At 39.1% G+C, this 15,292-nt stretch overlaps 1 protein-coding gene across 1 annotated transcript in view; it reads left to right on the top strand.

The window, feature by feature from the left end:
- Nucleotides 1–15,292, top strand: part of thoc2 (THO complex 2) — an 80,412-nt gene that overhangs the window by 54,274 nt on the left and 10,846 nt on the right. Inside the window, exons 23-33 of the mRNA XM_004916871.3 lie at nucleotides 532–807; nucleotides 1,676–1,817; nucleotides 2,141–2,298; nucleotides 2,859–2,987; nucleotides 6,476–6,607; nucleotides 6,686–6,870; nucleotides 7,392–7,576; nucleotides 8,435–8,537; nucleotides 8,893–9,329; nucleotides 9,730–9,788; nucleotides 12,222–12,257. Coding sequence (XP_004916928.1) covers nucleotides 532–807; nucleotides 1,676–1,817; nucleotides 2,141–2,298; nucleotides 2,859–2,987; nucleotides 6,476–6,607; nucleotides 6,686–6,870; nucleotides 7,392–7,576; nucleotides 8,435–8,537; nucleotides 8,893–9,329; nucleotides 9,730–9,788; nucleotides 12,222–12,257 — 1,842 coding nt within the window. The remainder of the gene's footprint in view (nucleotides 1–531; nucleotides 808–1,675; nucleotides 1,818–2,140; nucleotides 2,299–2,858; nucleotides 2,988–6,475; nucleotides 6,608–6,685; nucleotides 6,871–7,391; nucleotides 7,577–8,434; nucleotides 8,538–8,892; nucleotides 9,330–9,729; nucleotides 9,789–12,221; nucleotides 12,258–15,292) is intronic.

The raw sequence follows: 15,292 nt of genomic DNA, 5'->3' as shown, positions 1-15,292 counted from the left end.
GATCTTGTATGTTTTGGAGCAGATAAGATTTGTACAAGCATCCTTTGAAGCTCTAATTTCGGTCGGCAAGTGTTGGCTCAAAATGTTGTCCAAGTTCAGGTTCTGAGTTGGAGCTTGTAGACGAGCGTAGGGGTATGCCACTGACGCCATCTTGTGTGGTGTGGGTTTCACGTGCAGACTTCCTCAAACTTGCTGCTGCCTCAGCAGCCTGCTTTTGAGCTTTATTCTGCCGCATTAATTCTCTTGAGTAGAGATTCCCAAGGCTGATCCCAAAGCTTCGTGTTGTGGCAGACAGGATGTTTTGCTCATATTTATTTGAGGTTGCAGACGCAAGCACAATTAACTCTTTCCCTAATAGGTCCTTTTTATTTGAAGATCAGTCAGGAAATAATAAGATGGCAAAACACTGGAAATTGTTGCTGACCACTTTCTGTGTATCAGCAGTCATGTTTGGCACTATCTTTAGTGTATGTGTAGCAATTAGGAGTTGTTTACCACAAACATATTTGTAATTCTGTTTTATTTGCACAGTCTAAATATGATGAGCTTAAAAAGGCAGAGAAAGGAAACAAGCAGCAGCACAAAGTACATAAGTATATCACATCGTGCGACCTGGTCATGTCTCCTGTACATGAAGCAGTGATATCTTTGCACCCACCTAAAGTATGGGAAGACATCAGCCCCCAATTCTACGCCACCTTCTGGTCCCTGACAATGTACGACCTTGCTGTCCCAAGCAACAGTTACAACAGAGAAATCAACAAACTGAAAAGCCAGATGAGAGCCATCGATGAAAACATGGATATGGTAGGTCACTTTCTTAGAAGTACTCAGTTTTCAGCATTTTGCTGTGTTTGTGCAAATACCCATGAATGTTTTGAAAAAATGCACACTTTGCTCTTTTAAGCATCTTGTTGCTTGTTAGGAGTGCCACAATTTCATTTAAATATCGCCTAACTAGCATGCTTGCAGTCAATAGCCTAATGGGGCAATTCCCCCTATATGCCAAAGGCCAAACATTCACTCTTTGTCTATTCTTGCAGTCTTCTGCTACATCTAATGTGTCCAGATCAGGCTTATGTTATACAGTTGGTTATCTGAAAACACTTTATTTGCATTTTCTATCCAAATAAATATGAATCAGTTGCCTGCAGAAAGATGACTGCTAGTCAGTGGTTATAGCTCTGGAGCTCTGCTGTAGACCTTTGTTTCCTGTTAGACTAAATGAGATGCAGCTTCCAGCAGGGACAAGCTCTTTAATTCCAGTGTGAACCACTAACTTTAAGGCTGATGTTAAATTTCTAACATAATCGTCATAGTGTCCCCGACATATGAAGAAAGTTGAGACTAGGATCTAGCCTGCTATGTCAGAGAATTGCTACATGCTGAGAGTACTTATCATTAGTCTGAGTTACAGGATTGTCTGACAAACGCTAGGCTAGTACTCTTGGGAGTGCCGTGTAAGTGCAACACTTATTAGCAATTGTCCTTTTCCTACTGACAGGACTATCCCTCACCCTTCCTAGTTCTGCCTATGTAAAGTAACCTGTGGTGATAATCTGTATTTTAATAAGGCTCCTCTTGTGCCACAGCTTTAAAGCCATTACTGTGCAAATTCTCCTCTTTTGTCATAGGATGTAAGGTTTTGTGTTTCTTAAAATTTTTTTTTTTTTAGCCCCCAAACAAAAAGAAAAAAGAAAAGGAGAGATGCACTGCCTTGCAAGAGAAGCTTGTAGAGGAGGAGAAGAAGCAGTCAGAGCACGTGGCAAGAGTTCTACAGAGGATGAAGCTAGAAAAAGATAACTGGCTCTTAGCCCGTAAGTATACAAAGCCTTGGCCGTCTGCCAGTTGGCGCTTTCTTTGTCCATTTAAATGTGCCTGGAGTGAAAAATTGTTTTGATCTTGGAGAGACTGCTCTCTGAATTTTTATATGTAAATGTACAGTGCATTAGCACCTATGCTTTCTGTCTCCAAACCTGCTGCTTTCTGGTGCTAAAATAACTTTTAAAATAAATGCTTATAGGAGGTAGTGTTTCTACAATGGAAGGGCATACTAGGGAATAGTGCATGTTTGTATATTTAATTAATAGTTTTACTTCCAGCTGTATGCCACACAGTACTTTTTTTTGTTTTTCTCCAGGGTCCACAAAAAATGAGACAATCACCAAATTTTTGCAGCTCTGTATATTTCCTCGCTGTATTTTCTCAGCCATTGATGCTGTGTACTGCGCTCGGTTTGTAGAGCTTGTTCACCTTCAGAAGACACCAAACTTTTCTACGTTACTCTGTTATGATAGAGTAAGTATTTATTTCTTGCTCTCCCTATTCCCTTACTATCATCTGTGTAATCTGTTGTTTACAATATTATGCCCTACTTTATATTTGCATGTTTACAATGGTAACTGTTACTGCTTACTATGCAAGTAAAATGGGGGTGGATATGTTGGTTTATAGGTACATGTGCTTGCCATGGGAATTATTTTATAGGCAGGTCATTTCGAATTACACTTTGCAGTTGGAATGATTACATGTAATTCATATACTCAAATGGAGAACTGACATAACAATAATGAGCCTTTTAAAAGAAAATGTGGTGTATACATTCTCCTATATTAGGCATTATTAATCAAAGAAAAGGGCTCCTTTCAATGCTTTGGCTTGGTAATGGGTTCTTAAAGTGTTCTTTTAAGTAAAAGCATTCAATGTTTTTGTCCTTTTAGCATTTATACCTTGCTTTTATTGAGAAACTGAAATCTGGAGAATTGTTTCTGCATTCATATTTTGTTTTAACTGACAAGGTAGTATAACATTACAGATCTCATTCCATGTTATTTATTTTGTCCATATTTTGATTCTAGGTTTTCTCAGATATCATTTACACAGTGGCAAGTTGTACAGAGAATGAAGCTAGCCGATATGGGAGATTTCTTTGCTGTATGCTGGAGACCGTAACAAAGTGGCATGGTGATAGAGCCGTGTATGACAAGGTACTCTCATGGGGATTTAGCATATACATATATGTGCGTTTAATATGTATGTGTCCTGTAAACATCATTCCTTTATGTTTTACAAATGTTTTCTTTATGTTTTACAAATGTTTTCAGCAGTTTATTATTTCTCTAGCAGGTGTCTGTGGGACACAGGGACCTTGGGGTATAGTATCCACCAGCAGGAGCATGACACTAGAAGAGGAAGCCAGCCCCCCTCCTCCCTGCTGCTAAACCCCTGTCACTTCCTGCCAATGTCCGTTTTTTCTAGTGTCCCTAAGGAGACAGGAAAAGCCTCAGCCGAACAGGTCTGCAAAGCCACAACCTGGCCATCCCTACATTCCTTCACAAAATTCTACAGCTTTGAGGTGTTAGCAGCATCCAATGCTATTTTTGGAAGGAAAGTCCTGCCGGTTGCAGTTCCCTAAGATAGCAGTCATCCACTTCTGTCCACTCTTAGGGCATAATTGGGAAAGCTTTGGTATGTCCCCAAGGTCTTTGTGTCCCACAGACACCTGCTAGAGAAAAGGAGATTTTGTGAAACTCACCGTTACATCCTTTTTCTCTCAGGGGGTCTGTGGGACATAGGGCTTCCCCCCTGGAAGTGGCTATCCTGGATTTTTCTCTGCCTACTGTACATAGTTTTCTGTTCTTAGTTAGCTTGTTGACAAAACTGATGTTGGCAGGAAATGACGGGGGTATAGCAGCAGGGAGTTGGGGCTGGCTTCCTCTTCTAGTTTTCTGCTCCTGCTGGTGGATACTATACCCCAAGGTCCCTGTGTTTACAGACCCCTTGAGAGAGAAGGATTTAATGGTGAGTTTCACCACAAGTATCTACATTTTTTGGTCAATAGCACCCTCCTTTTTTTTTATTTGCTCACACACACACTTGGACTTTATATTTGTGTGTGTGTATACAATTGTTCTTTAGATTAGTTTTGGCTATATTAAATCTTGACTAAATCTTGCATTTTAGCAATATCTAGATGCAGTTTTATCTAGTGAGCTGTACAGAACTATTTCAATACCAGAAACTTGCCAAGACTTTCTGTTATTTAGAATTACATCTTTGCAAACACATTTCAACGATGCCAGAAAGATTACAGCATCTATTTAAAACTTGTACTTGTAAATTCTGTGTTGTACAAGAGCACTGGCAGAATTAGATTGCGGTGACACTGAGAATTTATTTATTTTATTTTTCCCTATCATTTTTGATGAAAAAAGAAAAAAAAAACTTGGAGGGGAAAAGAAATGTTCTGTCAGGTCAGATTTGACAGCAGAAGATACGCTGGTATGCGTAAGGTATCTTGTGAAAATGCTTCATGTCGGCAGTTTGAAGCACTCAGCTCTATCATGAGCAGAAGACAACTGATTAAAATGCCGGGCACCAAATTTAAATATTCATGCTCGTTCCTGACAGTTTGCCGACTCCTTTGCGAACACATTTCTCAGCCAAATTTCTCTGTCACTTCCCTTTCCATGTCAGCAGCTCATGTCAGTATTCAGCAAAGCAATGTGCTTTATTTCCCATATCTGTGTGTACAGGAGTGTGAGCTGTGGGAAATAGCTCTTGCAATGCTTCAGGAGAAACCAGGCACATACATTTATTGGAATTTCCAGAGCTATAATCCGTGCAATGCTTTGCTGAAGATGTGTTTTTTTTTCTTCTTCATTTCGTACCCTGATTTATCATTTTCTCAGCGCAGTATTAATGTGCTGTTAATGACAAGCTGAGAGCAGTAGGCCATAAACAAATAGTTTGCTTGTTTCATATTATAGCACTAACATATCAAATATTTATCATTTTGTGACCTCCTAAATCTGCAGCAGCACAGAGATGGCTCGGTTCAGCTGGTAAAAGGTGACCGTGAAATTAGATATCTCGCCTACCAGAGTTCCAGTAATCTTTGTAGATAAAGTCAGCACGTCCATAATTCTTTTGTTTTGTAATTGTAAACATGGCCTCTGAGCATTCCCCAGAGCTGATAGCTATGTGAAAGCCTTAGGCATGGAGAAACCTTCAGCATCTGTTAAATCTGATTGCGATGCATGTTTGTTATAGTGCTGCAATGTCACTCTATAGTATTCTTTTAAGTGCTATGATAGTGTGCCATGTTTTCACAAGTAAATTGTTACTGCAACAACAGATTATTATAAAGTACTATACTCATAGTGTATAGTTAAAATGTGTGTATTTCAGTGTTTGTATTTAAAGTTATGGGGCCACTAAATCTAGTTATATGCTTTATGATATAAACTGCCAATTAGATCCCTGCAAATCGATCTGCAGCATATGTATGGAGGCCTCTTAGCTTGTCCAACCAGTATTGGGTAGGTTTAAAATTCTCTGAATTATGTAGGTTTGAGGGATGGATGCTGTGAAATCGCCAAAGAAGAGTGGAAGCATAGGGGTATACTTAGATTCCAACTCCTCCATGTGCTTAAAGTTCTTTGAATCAAGAACACATCTAAAATTCTTTTTATGGGCCCCTCAACTTCAGGAATAAGCTTATTGGACAGTGGACCCCCCAGAAATTTAAAGGGTCTACTTCATCTGTAGCGATGCTCCTGCTGCAGGGAGTAAGGAATAATAGAGCAGATCTAATTAGATCTTAACAAATATAAATGTACAGGTATAGGACCCATTATCCAGAATGCTCGGGACCAAAGGTATTCCAGATAAAAGGGGTCTTTCCGTAATTTGGATCTCCATACCTTAAGTCTACTAAAAAATTAATAAAACATTTATTAAACCCAATAGGATTGTTTTGCATCCAATAAGGATTATTTATATCTTAGTTGGGATCAATTACAAGGTACTGTTTTTTGTTACAGAGAAAAAGGAAATCGGTTTTAAGATTCTGAATTATTTGATTAATATGCATTCTATGGAATTTAATTTCCGTAATTCGGAGCTTTCTGGATAAGGGGTTTCTGGAAAAGGGATCCCATACCTGTAATATAGTTTTTTACTTAAAGAAAGACAGGTGTTCGACCTTTGTTTTTGAATCTGTTAGGCTGGTTCATTCCTGGTATGACTTGTTCCTATGGAGGGAATTATTACAGTATTGACTGTATTGTGTACAGTCAATTGTACACAATAGGACACAATTGTAATTTAGGTAGTCAAGCAAATTGGTTGGGCCTGGGACTTAGAGGATAGAGGTTTAAGGCATGCTGTGTTAGGCCATGATTGTACAGCAGTACTGAAAGCAGTACTCCCTTTTGTTATAGTTTTGTCCTTTTTTGCACTGTATCATATTACCAGTATTGGTCTTGTGCTACTAGCACATTGTGCTTATTTTAGCTACCCTGTTAGCAGTACAAGGCATAACAATGTAGTTGAGGAATATAATTTTGTCTAACCGTGCTCCTGACCAATCTAGCTCTGCTCTTAGTCTTTCTCTGTGTAGTTATATTCAGCAGGAAAATGTACATGCTTTGCATGTATGTATGTGATCTAAAATCCCATTGATTTCTTCTAGGATTGTGGCAGTTATCCAGGCTTTGTAACAATATTAAGGGCAGCCAGCTTTGATAGCGGGAACAAAGCTGACCAACTGGATTATGAGAATTTCCGTCATGTGGTGCACAAATGGCATTATAAATTAACCAAGGTAAAGTTCCAGGGATATTCCTCATTTCGTTGTTTTCTATGTAATTATTGTATCTTACATCCAATTCTTTCCTTGTAGGCATCTGTGCATTGCCTTGAGACAGGGGAATACACTCACATCAGGAATATCCTTATTGTGCTGACTAAGATCCTGCCATGGTATCCTAAGGTTCTGAACTTGGGCCAAGCTCTGGAGCGCAGAGTCCACAAAATATGCCAAGATGAGAAGGAAAAAAGGCCTGATCTTTATGCGTTGGCTATGGGGTAAAATTGACGGCATCGCTTTAAGTGACAGTAGGGCTTCTACTTGCAGCAAATGGGTTTAATTTCTAGCATTGTGGTGACTATTGATGATTTTATAATGACAGGTCTGTTATTGCTATGAGAGTTGGCATCCTGCGAGCTAAACTTCAGCTGAGTGCATTTAAAAAAAAATTATTTTAGCCCCAGGATTATCCAACTGCTTAACTTCAGCTACCGCTGAACCACAGTTTCCGTATTTGGAGGTTTTCAAGCTTATTTTATTTTTAACATTTGCGTTCTCTTATAATGTAATGACAAATTGACCTTGTAAGTTTAAAGTAGAAGGAAAGGCAAAGTCACTTGGTGCCAAAATGTTAAGCACCCCCAAATGACTTAAATCGCCTACCTTTTTAATCACTATTAAAGTCACTTGGGGGTGCCTAACATTTTGGCACCCCAAGTGACTTAGCCTTTCCTTGTCCTTTAATACATATAATCTGTTCGGTAGTATATTTCTGTTTGACACTCTGTGCGAATTACAGCTACTCTGGGCAGTTGAAAAGCAGGAAGCATTTCATGGTGCCTGAAAATGATTTTCATCACAAAGATCCCCCTGTAAGGAGCTCCGTGCCACCCCCAGTACAAAATGGACCAGGCATTTCTAACCAATCTGCTTCCATGTTGGCGAATGCAGCTAAACCAGAAGAAGGCACTACTGAGGAAACTGGTAAGTCCCATACACAGAGCCAGTTATCACACAGGACAATGGTACACAGGGTGAATGTAGTATTTTGCTGCCTAAGAGCTTTATGCCTTCAGAAGAAAAGATTAAAGGAGAAGGAAAGGCTAATAAAGTTAATCTCAAGCTGCAGGCATACCTTCAGTTCTCTCAATAGTGCCCTTAAGTCTCCCCATATTTCTTCCGTTTGGATGATCAGAAGTCTCATAGGAAAACAAAAAGCTGAGCTCTGTAAAAAAAAAAAGTTCCCATAATGCCTCGCTCCTGCACCGAGACCAAGACTGGTGTACATGCTCAGTTAGACTATGAGGAAGCTTCCTGCTGATTGGCTCAGATACACATTCATAAGGGGGGGAGGGAGTTCTTAGCATTGTTGAGGGAGGGGGGAGCAGGAGAGAGGAGAGAGCTCTGTGTCTCTGGCACCGGAAAACAAACAGACAAGAAATCCTGTATCTTTTGAAAGAGAACTCGGTGCAGAATTTCTGTGAGTGCTTATGTTTGTATTTGCACAGACCTTTCTGATAAAGCTTACTTAGTTTTTACCTTTCCTTCTCCTTTAATGTTGTCTTCAGTGCTTATAAAGCTATGTCAGCAAAGGAGCTGACTTATAAGACCCTATCTTGCTCATCGTGTATCTGGGTACATTCACTTCTCATTCTAGTACATGTTACAAAAGCGCATATACTACATATACAGTATACACACTAAACTAAAGATTAGTAATTAGTAAAATACATCTAAATGGATGAATCCTCTTAGCTGGCCCATTCCGTTGAATATGAGTAATTCTGTGTGTACATTTAGAGGTGTCATGGTGATGCATGTTTCTCAATTTTCTTTTGTCAGAAAAAATCAAGGAGAAATCTCAGAGTGCTCTAAAAGTTGTTACTAAAGCTGCCAGCACAGCACCAAAGGTGACTGCAAGCAATGGGAACAGCGCTTCTTCTAGGTACATATTATATTGCTGTTAAACTTCTAAGCACAGAGCTGTTAGGGGCTGTTGCACAACTATGCTGTGTTAGTCATATTAGAATCTATCATGAAGTAGCTTATATGTTTTCTTTAGTGTCCCTTTAATGAGAAATTGCCCTGACCCCATGTCATGCTGAGATTACTGTATTAATGCTTAATTAGAGTGTAAGTTAAGGGGGGAAATGAAACGGGAGGACAGTTTGTTGCTTTCTTGGAAAGACCAGCTACTCTTGGGATTCGTGAAATGGATAAAGGAATTAGTTATTGTTTCAGGTTTAAGTGTTACAGAATTTAGGAGATTTTGCATTAAAATCCAAACTATTTCCATGCAGCAAAGTGCTTAAAGAAAAAGAAGACAAAGATAAAACTGGGAAAGAAAAGGAGAAAGACAAACGAGAGAAAACACCAGTAGCACCTCTTGAGACCAAGGCACCAGGAAAGGAGGCAAAAGAAAAAGCCAAGGAAGACCGTTCGAGCAAAGATGAAAAGTTGCGTGATGCCAAGGAGAAGACTCCCAAAGCTGACAAAGAAAAGGAGAAGGCCAAGAAGGAAGAAAAGTCTCAGAAGGAAGACAAATCGAAGGCAGTTCTCATGAGCAACGAGTCCAAAGTCCCTTCAGAAAAGGAGAGAGAGAAGGAGCTCTCCAGAGAGAAAGAGGCATTGAAAGAAGTCAAATCCAAGGAAAATTCCAAATCCGGAGATAAAGCAGCTGTATCTGGGTCCTTGAAGTCTCCTGTTCCCCGTACAGACATGACCGAAACTGAGAGGGGTAAGTTTTCAAGGAGGGCTAGTTAAATGTTGGCCTATTATTAGTCGATTAGGAAGTGAATGTAGGTTGGACAGTTTTCCAGGAAGGAGGATACCTACAACACACAGCAGTTTTTTTAAAATAGGTTCTGTGGAAGAAAATGACAAAAGTGTAGAAAGTGCACTTGTTAGGTTCTATATATCTGTTGCCTATCCAGGCCACCCTATTATACTTTGTAAAGCTTATCGATGTCTTGGTCTATTGTAGAAAGATAGCCTTGTTAGAGGAGCCCTAGAACAGGATAGGATGAGTTTGAAAGGACAGGAAAAGAATGATTTCTCAAATTGCATGTTTTGTTTTTTTTGGTGTAATTTACATTTATTTTAACAGCTCCCCCCCCCCCCCCCTTTTTTTCCCCCAGAACAAAAACGACGCAAAATTGATACACATTCTTCTCCATCACATTCCTCAGCAGTAAAGGTTAGTATAGCATGAGGAAGGCTGTATCCATAATAGGCTAACCTGTGTGGAGTTCCAGCATCCATCTTCCTTCGAGTTTGGTGCCAAATGTCCAATGGAAGTCTCTGGAAGTGTTTTTGTTTTTGTTTTTTTCAGTTAATTACATTTTTATGTTGGTATTTTGAATCATGAAATCACAGTAAAAAGTTTTTTGCCCAGTATGGACTATTTTTCTAATTGCATCATTTTTCTATAAAATAAAAAAAAAAAAAAAATCTTCAAGGACCTAGCAGCATTATTTTTGTATATAGCTGAAAAATGAAATTTTGTTCAAGACCGATTTGGTGGAGAAGTGCCTGAATATTTATTTGTAAGCAGTTCGTTTTTTTTATTGGCTTTGAGAAAGTGTGCTAACGACAAGCAGTCCTCCTTTGAGCGGAGTCAAGCATATTGTTATATATATATATTTTTCAACACTTAATATTGAAGAATCCATTGCACTGAAGATATCCTGAGATGTTGCAGAAATGCACGAAATACCACACGAAATCGTCAGGCATCTTGAGCTTCACTGCCGATATGTGCCTTCTAAGAAGGAATCCTGAAAGAGTTCCATTTAAAAAGTCTGATGCTCTGTTCTATAGTTGTGTAATTTGGAAGCGCATTCAGCTTTAGTTCCTCCCCTGGAAGTGTAATTCTGTCCTGTTGTGTTGGTCCGTACACTGCGTTAAAACCAGATGTGGCAGTTACCTAATACTACTCTCCAATCTGAGACAAAAACCTCTGGCATCCAAGCAACAAATGTCCGTTGGCGGCTTTGAAGACTAATGGTAGCTAAATCCATGCACCTTTTTTATTTTTTCCCCCTATTTTTGTGATTCTAAGCCAGCTGTTTCCATGGGATCTGTGAGATCTTTTATTTTGAACCATTCAAACTGTAAGTCCCAACAATATTTCCGGGAGAAACCATTCTGATGGCCATGATGTGATGTCTAAATTCCAAATTCTGGATTCCAGTACCTTCCCCCCCCCCTTCTCTTTCATTTTCCTCTCCCTTGGGGTAAGGTAATATGGCTGGTAGAAAATTACATTTTAGTTATACATAATGTTTCTAAAAGGTTACTTTTTCTGTATATTTTTCTGTTTTTTGGCCTTTAACATTTGGGATTTCTTATATGAAGAAAAAAAAACCTTGCAAAGTGCTTTCAATAGGCCCATGTTTTTATTTTGGCCACTGGTTTGTCAGACCAGTGCTAAATGGCTTTGACTCTTTGGGTAAATTATACACATCCAAGCCATGAAGCCATAGGCTAATTGGTCAGATTTTCCAAAAGGCAGCCTATGCCGGTATTTCTTAAGTGGGTGGGAATAATATTTGTGTCATTACTGTCACAAATATATGATTTTTGTTTCTCAATAGAGTTGAAATAGGTGCAAAAAGTATTATATTTTTACTTTGTAGTTCCAAATATTGGGGGGAGGCGTGGGCAATGAGATTAAATGGAGTGAAGCTCATATCTACAGGAACAGGACACTGTAAATAAGGCTTGTAATTGGTTTGTATAGCACTCCACCCCTTAGCTCTGTTGCTTTTGGTCAAATTAAGTAACAACCCCTTCAAGTGAAATGATCCTGTAGTGCAGTGATCCCCAACCACTGGCTTGGGGGGCAACATGTCACCAACCCCTTGGATGTTGCTCTTGTTGCCCCCAAACCAGGTAGTTATTTTTGAATTCCTGACTTGGTGGCAAGTTTTGGTTGAATAAAAACAAGATTTACTACCAAATACAGCCTCCTGTAAGCTGATAGTGTTTGGCACCTCCATGAACTTTTATGATGCTTGTGTTGCTCTCCAAGTCTTTTTACATTTGACTGTGGCTCACAAGTAAGAAAGGTTAGGGACTGTAGTGTATGACCATCTGTACACTATTACTCCTCCAGCCTTATTGCAGTGTCCTGTCAAGAGTATATCCCAAGCTCCCTCTAGGGACATTTTTACATTAACCCCTTTGTCAAGCTGAACCTATAATGCTTGCTTGGGTTTATTCAAAGAGCATTATAGAAGTTTATGTAGAGTTGTACATGCTTCTCAGTTATTTCTACTTTTTATAAATAAAAACATTTATAGCCCCATTTCCTATTTTTTACGGTTTCATTAGTTTTTTGTTGTTGCTAAATCCATTAGTAAATGCTTCTATTTTTGTTTACTCATTAATGTGTCCCTTATTCGTATATTGTCAAACTATTTTCTTTCCAATGCCCTGGGCAGTTCTTAGGTTCTGATAAATGGCATCAGTGTTTTTTTTCTTGCTGATTCTCTTTGTTCAGTATTAACAGCATGAAAGATTTATCCCCTTCTTCAGGAGTAGCTCTTAATGTCTCCCGGTTACTTCCATGGCTCTGGTTTCTGACAACTATCCCAGCTCACGTGTCATCTCCATTCATTTTCTACAGGACAACCTCAGTGAATTTAAGGACTCTTCAGCCAAGGTTTGAGGCCCTTACTATCTTTTCCACAAACTTTTTACCACTATTTTTAGTGTAGCTCTTGCATTGCATGCTAAAAGGAAAGATGTAAAGTATTAGTTGCACTGATATGGAAAAACTCTTATAAACAATATTGTAAGGTAATGCTGGAATATGACAAGTAAAAATGGCAAAAGCTTTTTTTTGTGGATGAGAATTTAACTTCTGGTTTAGAGATGCCCTTAAATCTCTTTCCTGTAGCCTACTGAATACCACTGCAGGCAATGATGCCTGTTATTTATGTCCGAGTAATTCAGTCAGGACTTCCCCCCCCCCTTTAACATGTAAAATACCTTCAGGAGCTAATGTGTTATACAATAAACAGGGTAATGTAAAAAAAAAAAAAAAAAAAAGTCTTATAGGAACAGTTCAGTGTAAAAATGAAACTGTGTAAAATAGACTGCCCAAAACCACACTTTTTTCCAATAGAGTTAGTTAGGTAAATATGTAATCTATAAAGGCTGGAGTAAGAGTATGTCTTAACATAATAGCCAGAACACTACTTCCTCTTTTACAGCTTCCTCTTTTACAGCTCTCTAAGCAGTCGGTAACCAATCAGTGAATTGAGGAGAAGGGGGGGCATGTTGGCCATAACTGTTCAGTTAGTTTGCTTTTGAATCTGACCACAAACTAAGTGAACAGTTATGTCCCATGCCCCCCCCCCCCAAAGTCGCTGACTAACTAAGAGGTTAGAGAGCTGAAAACAGGAAGTAGTGTTTTGGCTATTATGTTAGACATCTTCCCACTCCAGCCTTTTGTAGATTACATTTTTGCCTAACTAACTTATATTACTAATATTTTTTATTTTGCACAGTCTATCTATTTTACCCAGTTTCAGTTTTACATTGAACAGTTCCTTTAAGTTTGCCTACATCTAGTAACCCATAGCAAGCAATCAGATGTTTGATTTTAAACAGCTGACCAGTAAGTGCTACCTGCTGATTGGTTGCTATGGGTTACTGGACAAGTAGCAAGAGATACTGACATCCAAAATTAAACCTTTTTTTTACATCTCTCATAACATTGTCTTTGCATGCTATTTATAATTTTGCCATAAAAATGCTTCTTGATGCTTTTACATTCCCTATCTGATCCCCCATGTTCCTCTTTGAGGGTGCTGCCATATTTGTGCAGCAGTAGGCTGTTAGCATTAGAAGCTATAGAGAAGGGGCAGTCAGGTTGGCAAAACAGTCAGATTTATGAACTTTAACAATTACTTACAACAGCAGCCCTATCGGCAAAAAAACATCAGCATGATCTATAGGCAACTTTTAATGTACATTGATATTTTAAAGAGTAGTTTTTCAGTGTCAACATCAGTTTAAGACCATTTCTTCCATTGGGTCTTATTTTGTGAATGGCATTGAGAGGCAAACATTTTTATTTCAAGATTATTTTGTAATAACACCAACAATTGCCATAGCACCACTGCAGTATAGTTGCATTTTACAATGAAATACATGCTGTATTTAGTCATGGCTTCCAGAGCTCATTAAGTATATATCTAACATAGCTTAATCTAGCATAATCTTAAGAGTGGGTCAGAAATTGTTTTAACCCATGACCAATCCTAAACCACCACTTCCCAACCTGTGCCAAAGTCCTCTTTCATTTTATGACCAATCCTTGGCTCAAATCTGCTCTAAAGTCGTTGTGGATGGGCGAGATCAACTATCGGAGGGGGAGTTGGTAATTGCTCGCTATTTTTTTCCCACAAACTTTGTTGAGACAAAGGTGTACTTTGTGTCGCCGAAATGTTTAACAACAAACTTAAGGCTTTTGCCTTTTCTGTTGAAGCCCTACAAGGATGATCATATCTCCTATATCAAACAGAGCAAACCTTAGGATTTTATGTATGCTCATTTTGGTAGGGACCAATTCTGTTATTTCTCAAACATGACACCTTCTGGCCTGTGCCTTCTCAGAGCATTTGATTTATGGAAACATATTTAAGCATCAGCAGTTGGCCGTGTAGGTTTTATAGTTCAGTTGTTGATACTCAATGAAAATTGGGTAAATCTATTGCTGTAAGATAGGTTCAATATTTGTTAACTTTGTGTTGCAAATTATTTATTATTATTCAGAGGCTACGTACTTGCAGAATTGTGCTTAGTATAGTTTGATTCCTGTGCCGGCATAGTTCTTGGTTGTATGGCATTTGTTGGACAGGTCATGAGCAAAAGTAGGTTTTTTTCTACCATCCATCACTAGACAGTTAAAGGAGAAAGAAAGGTAAAAACTAAGTAAGCTTTGTCAAAAAGGTCTATGCAAATACAGCCATAAGCACTCACAGAAACGCTGCACTGACTTCTCTGAAAAAAGATTTCTTGTGTCTGTAATTCCTGTGCCACAGACACGCAGCTTTCTGTTCTCTGCTCTTTCCTGCTCCCCCCTCCCTCAAGAATGCTAAGAACTCACCCCCCCCCCCCAGCCAATCAGCAGGAAGCTGACTCACAGTCTTACTAACTGAGCATGTTCAGTTCGGTCTGCCTGTCTGTGCAGGAGTGAGGCATTATGGGGGAACTTTCTTTACACAGCTCAGGGTTTTTCCTGTTTGGCTTCAGATCTTCTGAACAGGTGAAATATGGGGAGACTTAAGGCCTCTATTGAGACAACTGAAGGTATGCCTGCATCTTGAGATTAACTCTTTACTAGCCTTTCCTTCTCCTTTAAGTTGGCTGATGATGAAAAAGCATTACCCTGTATTGCTTTAATGTTATTGTTACTTTTTATTACTACTTTACCTATTCAGTCCCTCTGCTACTAATATTCCAGTCTCTCATTCAAACCACTGCCTGGTTGTCGTAAAAATAACACCCTAGTGTTAGCTGCAGAAAAACTGGAGAGCTGCTAAACATAAAGCAGTAATCCAGCCTTGTTGCTCCCCAGCCCCTTGGCCTCAAAGCAGGTGCTTATATTTGAATTCCTGGCTTGGAGGCAAGTTTTGGTTGCATAAAAACTTGGTGTAATGCCAAACAGAGCCCCCTGTCCACATAGAG

The sequence above is a fragment of the Xenopus tropicalis genome, chromosome 8 (assembly GCF_000004195.4).
Source record: "Xenopus tropicalis strain Nigerian chromosome 8, UCB_Xtro_10.0, whole genome shotgun sequence".
In the NCBI taxonomy this organism is placed as follows: Eukaryota; Metazoa; Chordata; class Amphibia; order Anura; family Pipidae; genus Xenopus; species Xenopus tropicalis.
This window is presented reverse-complemented; position numbering and strand designations above follow the sequence as displayed.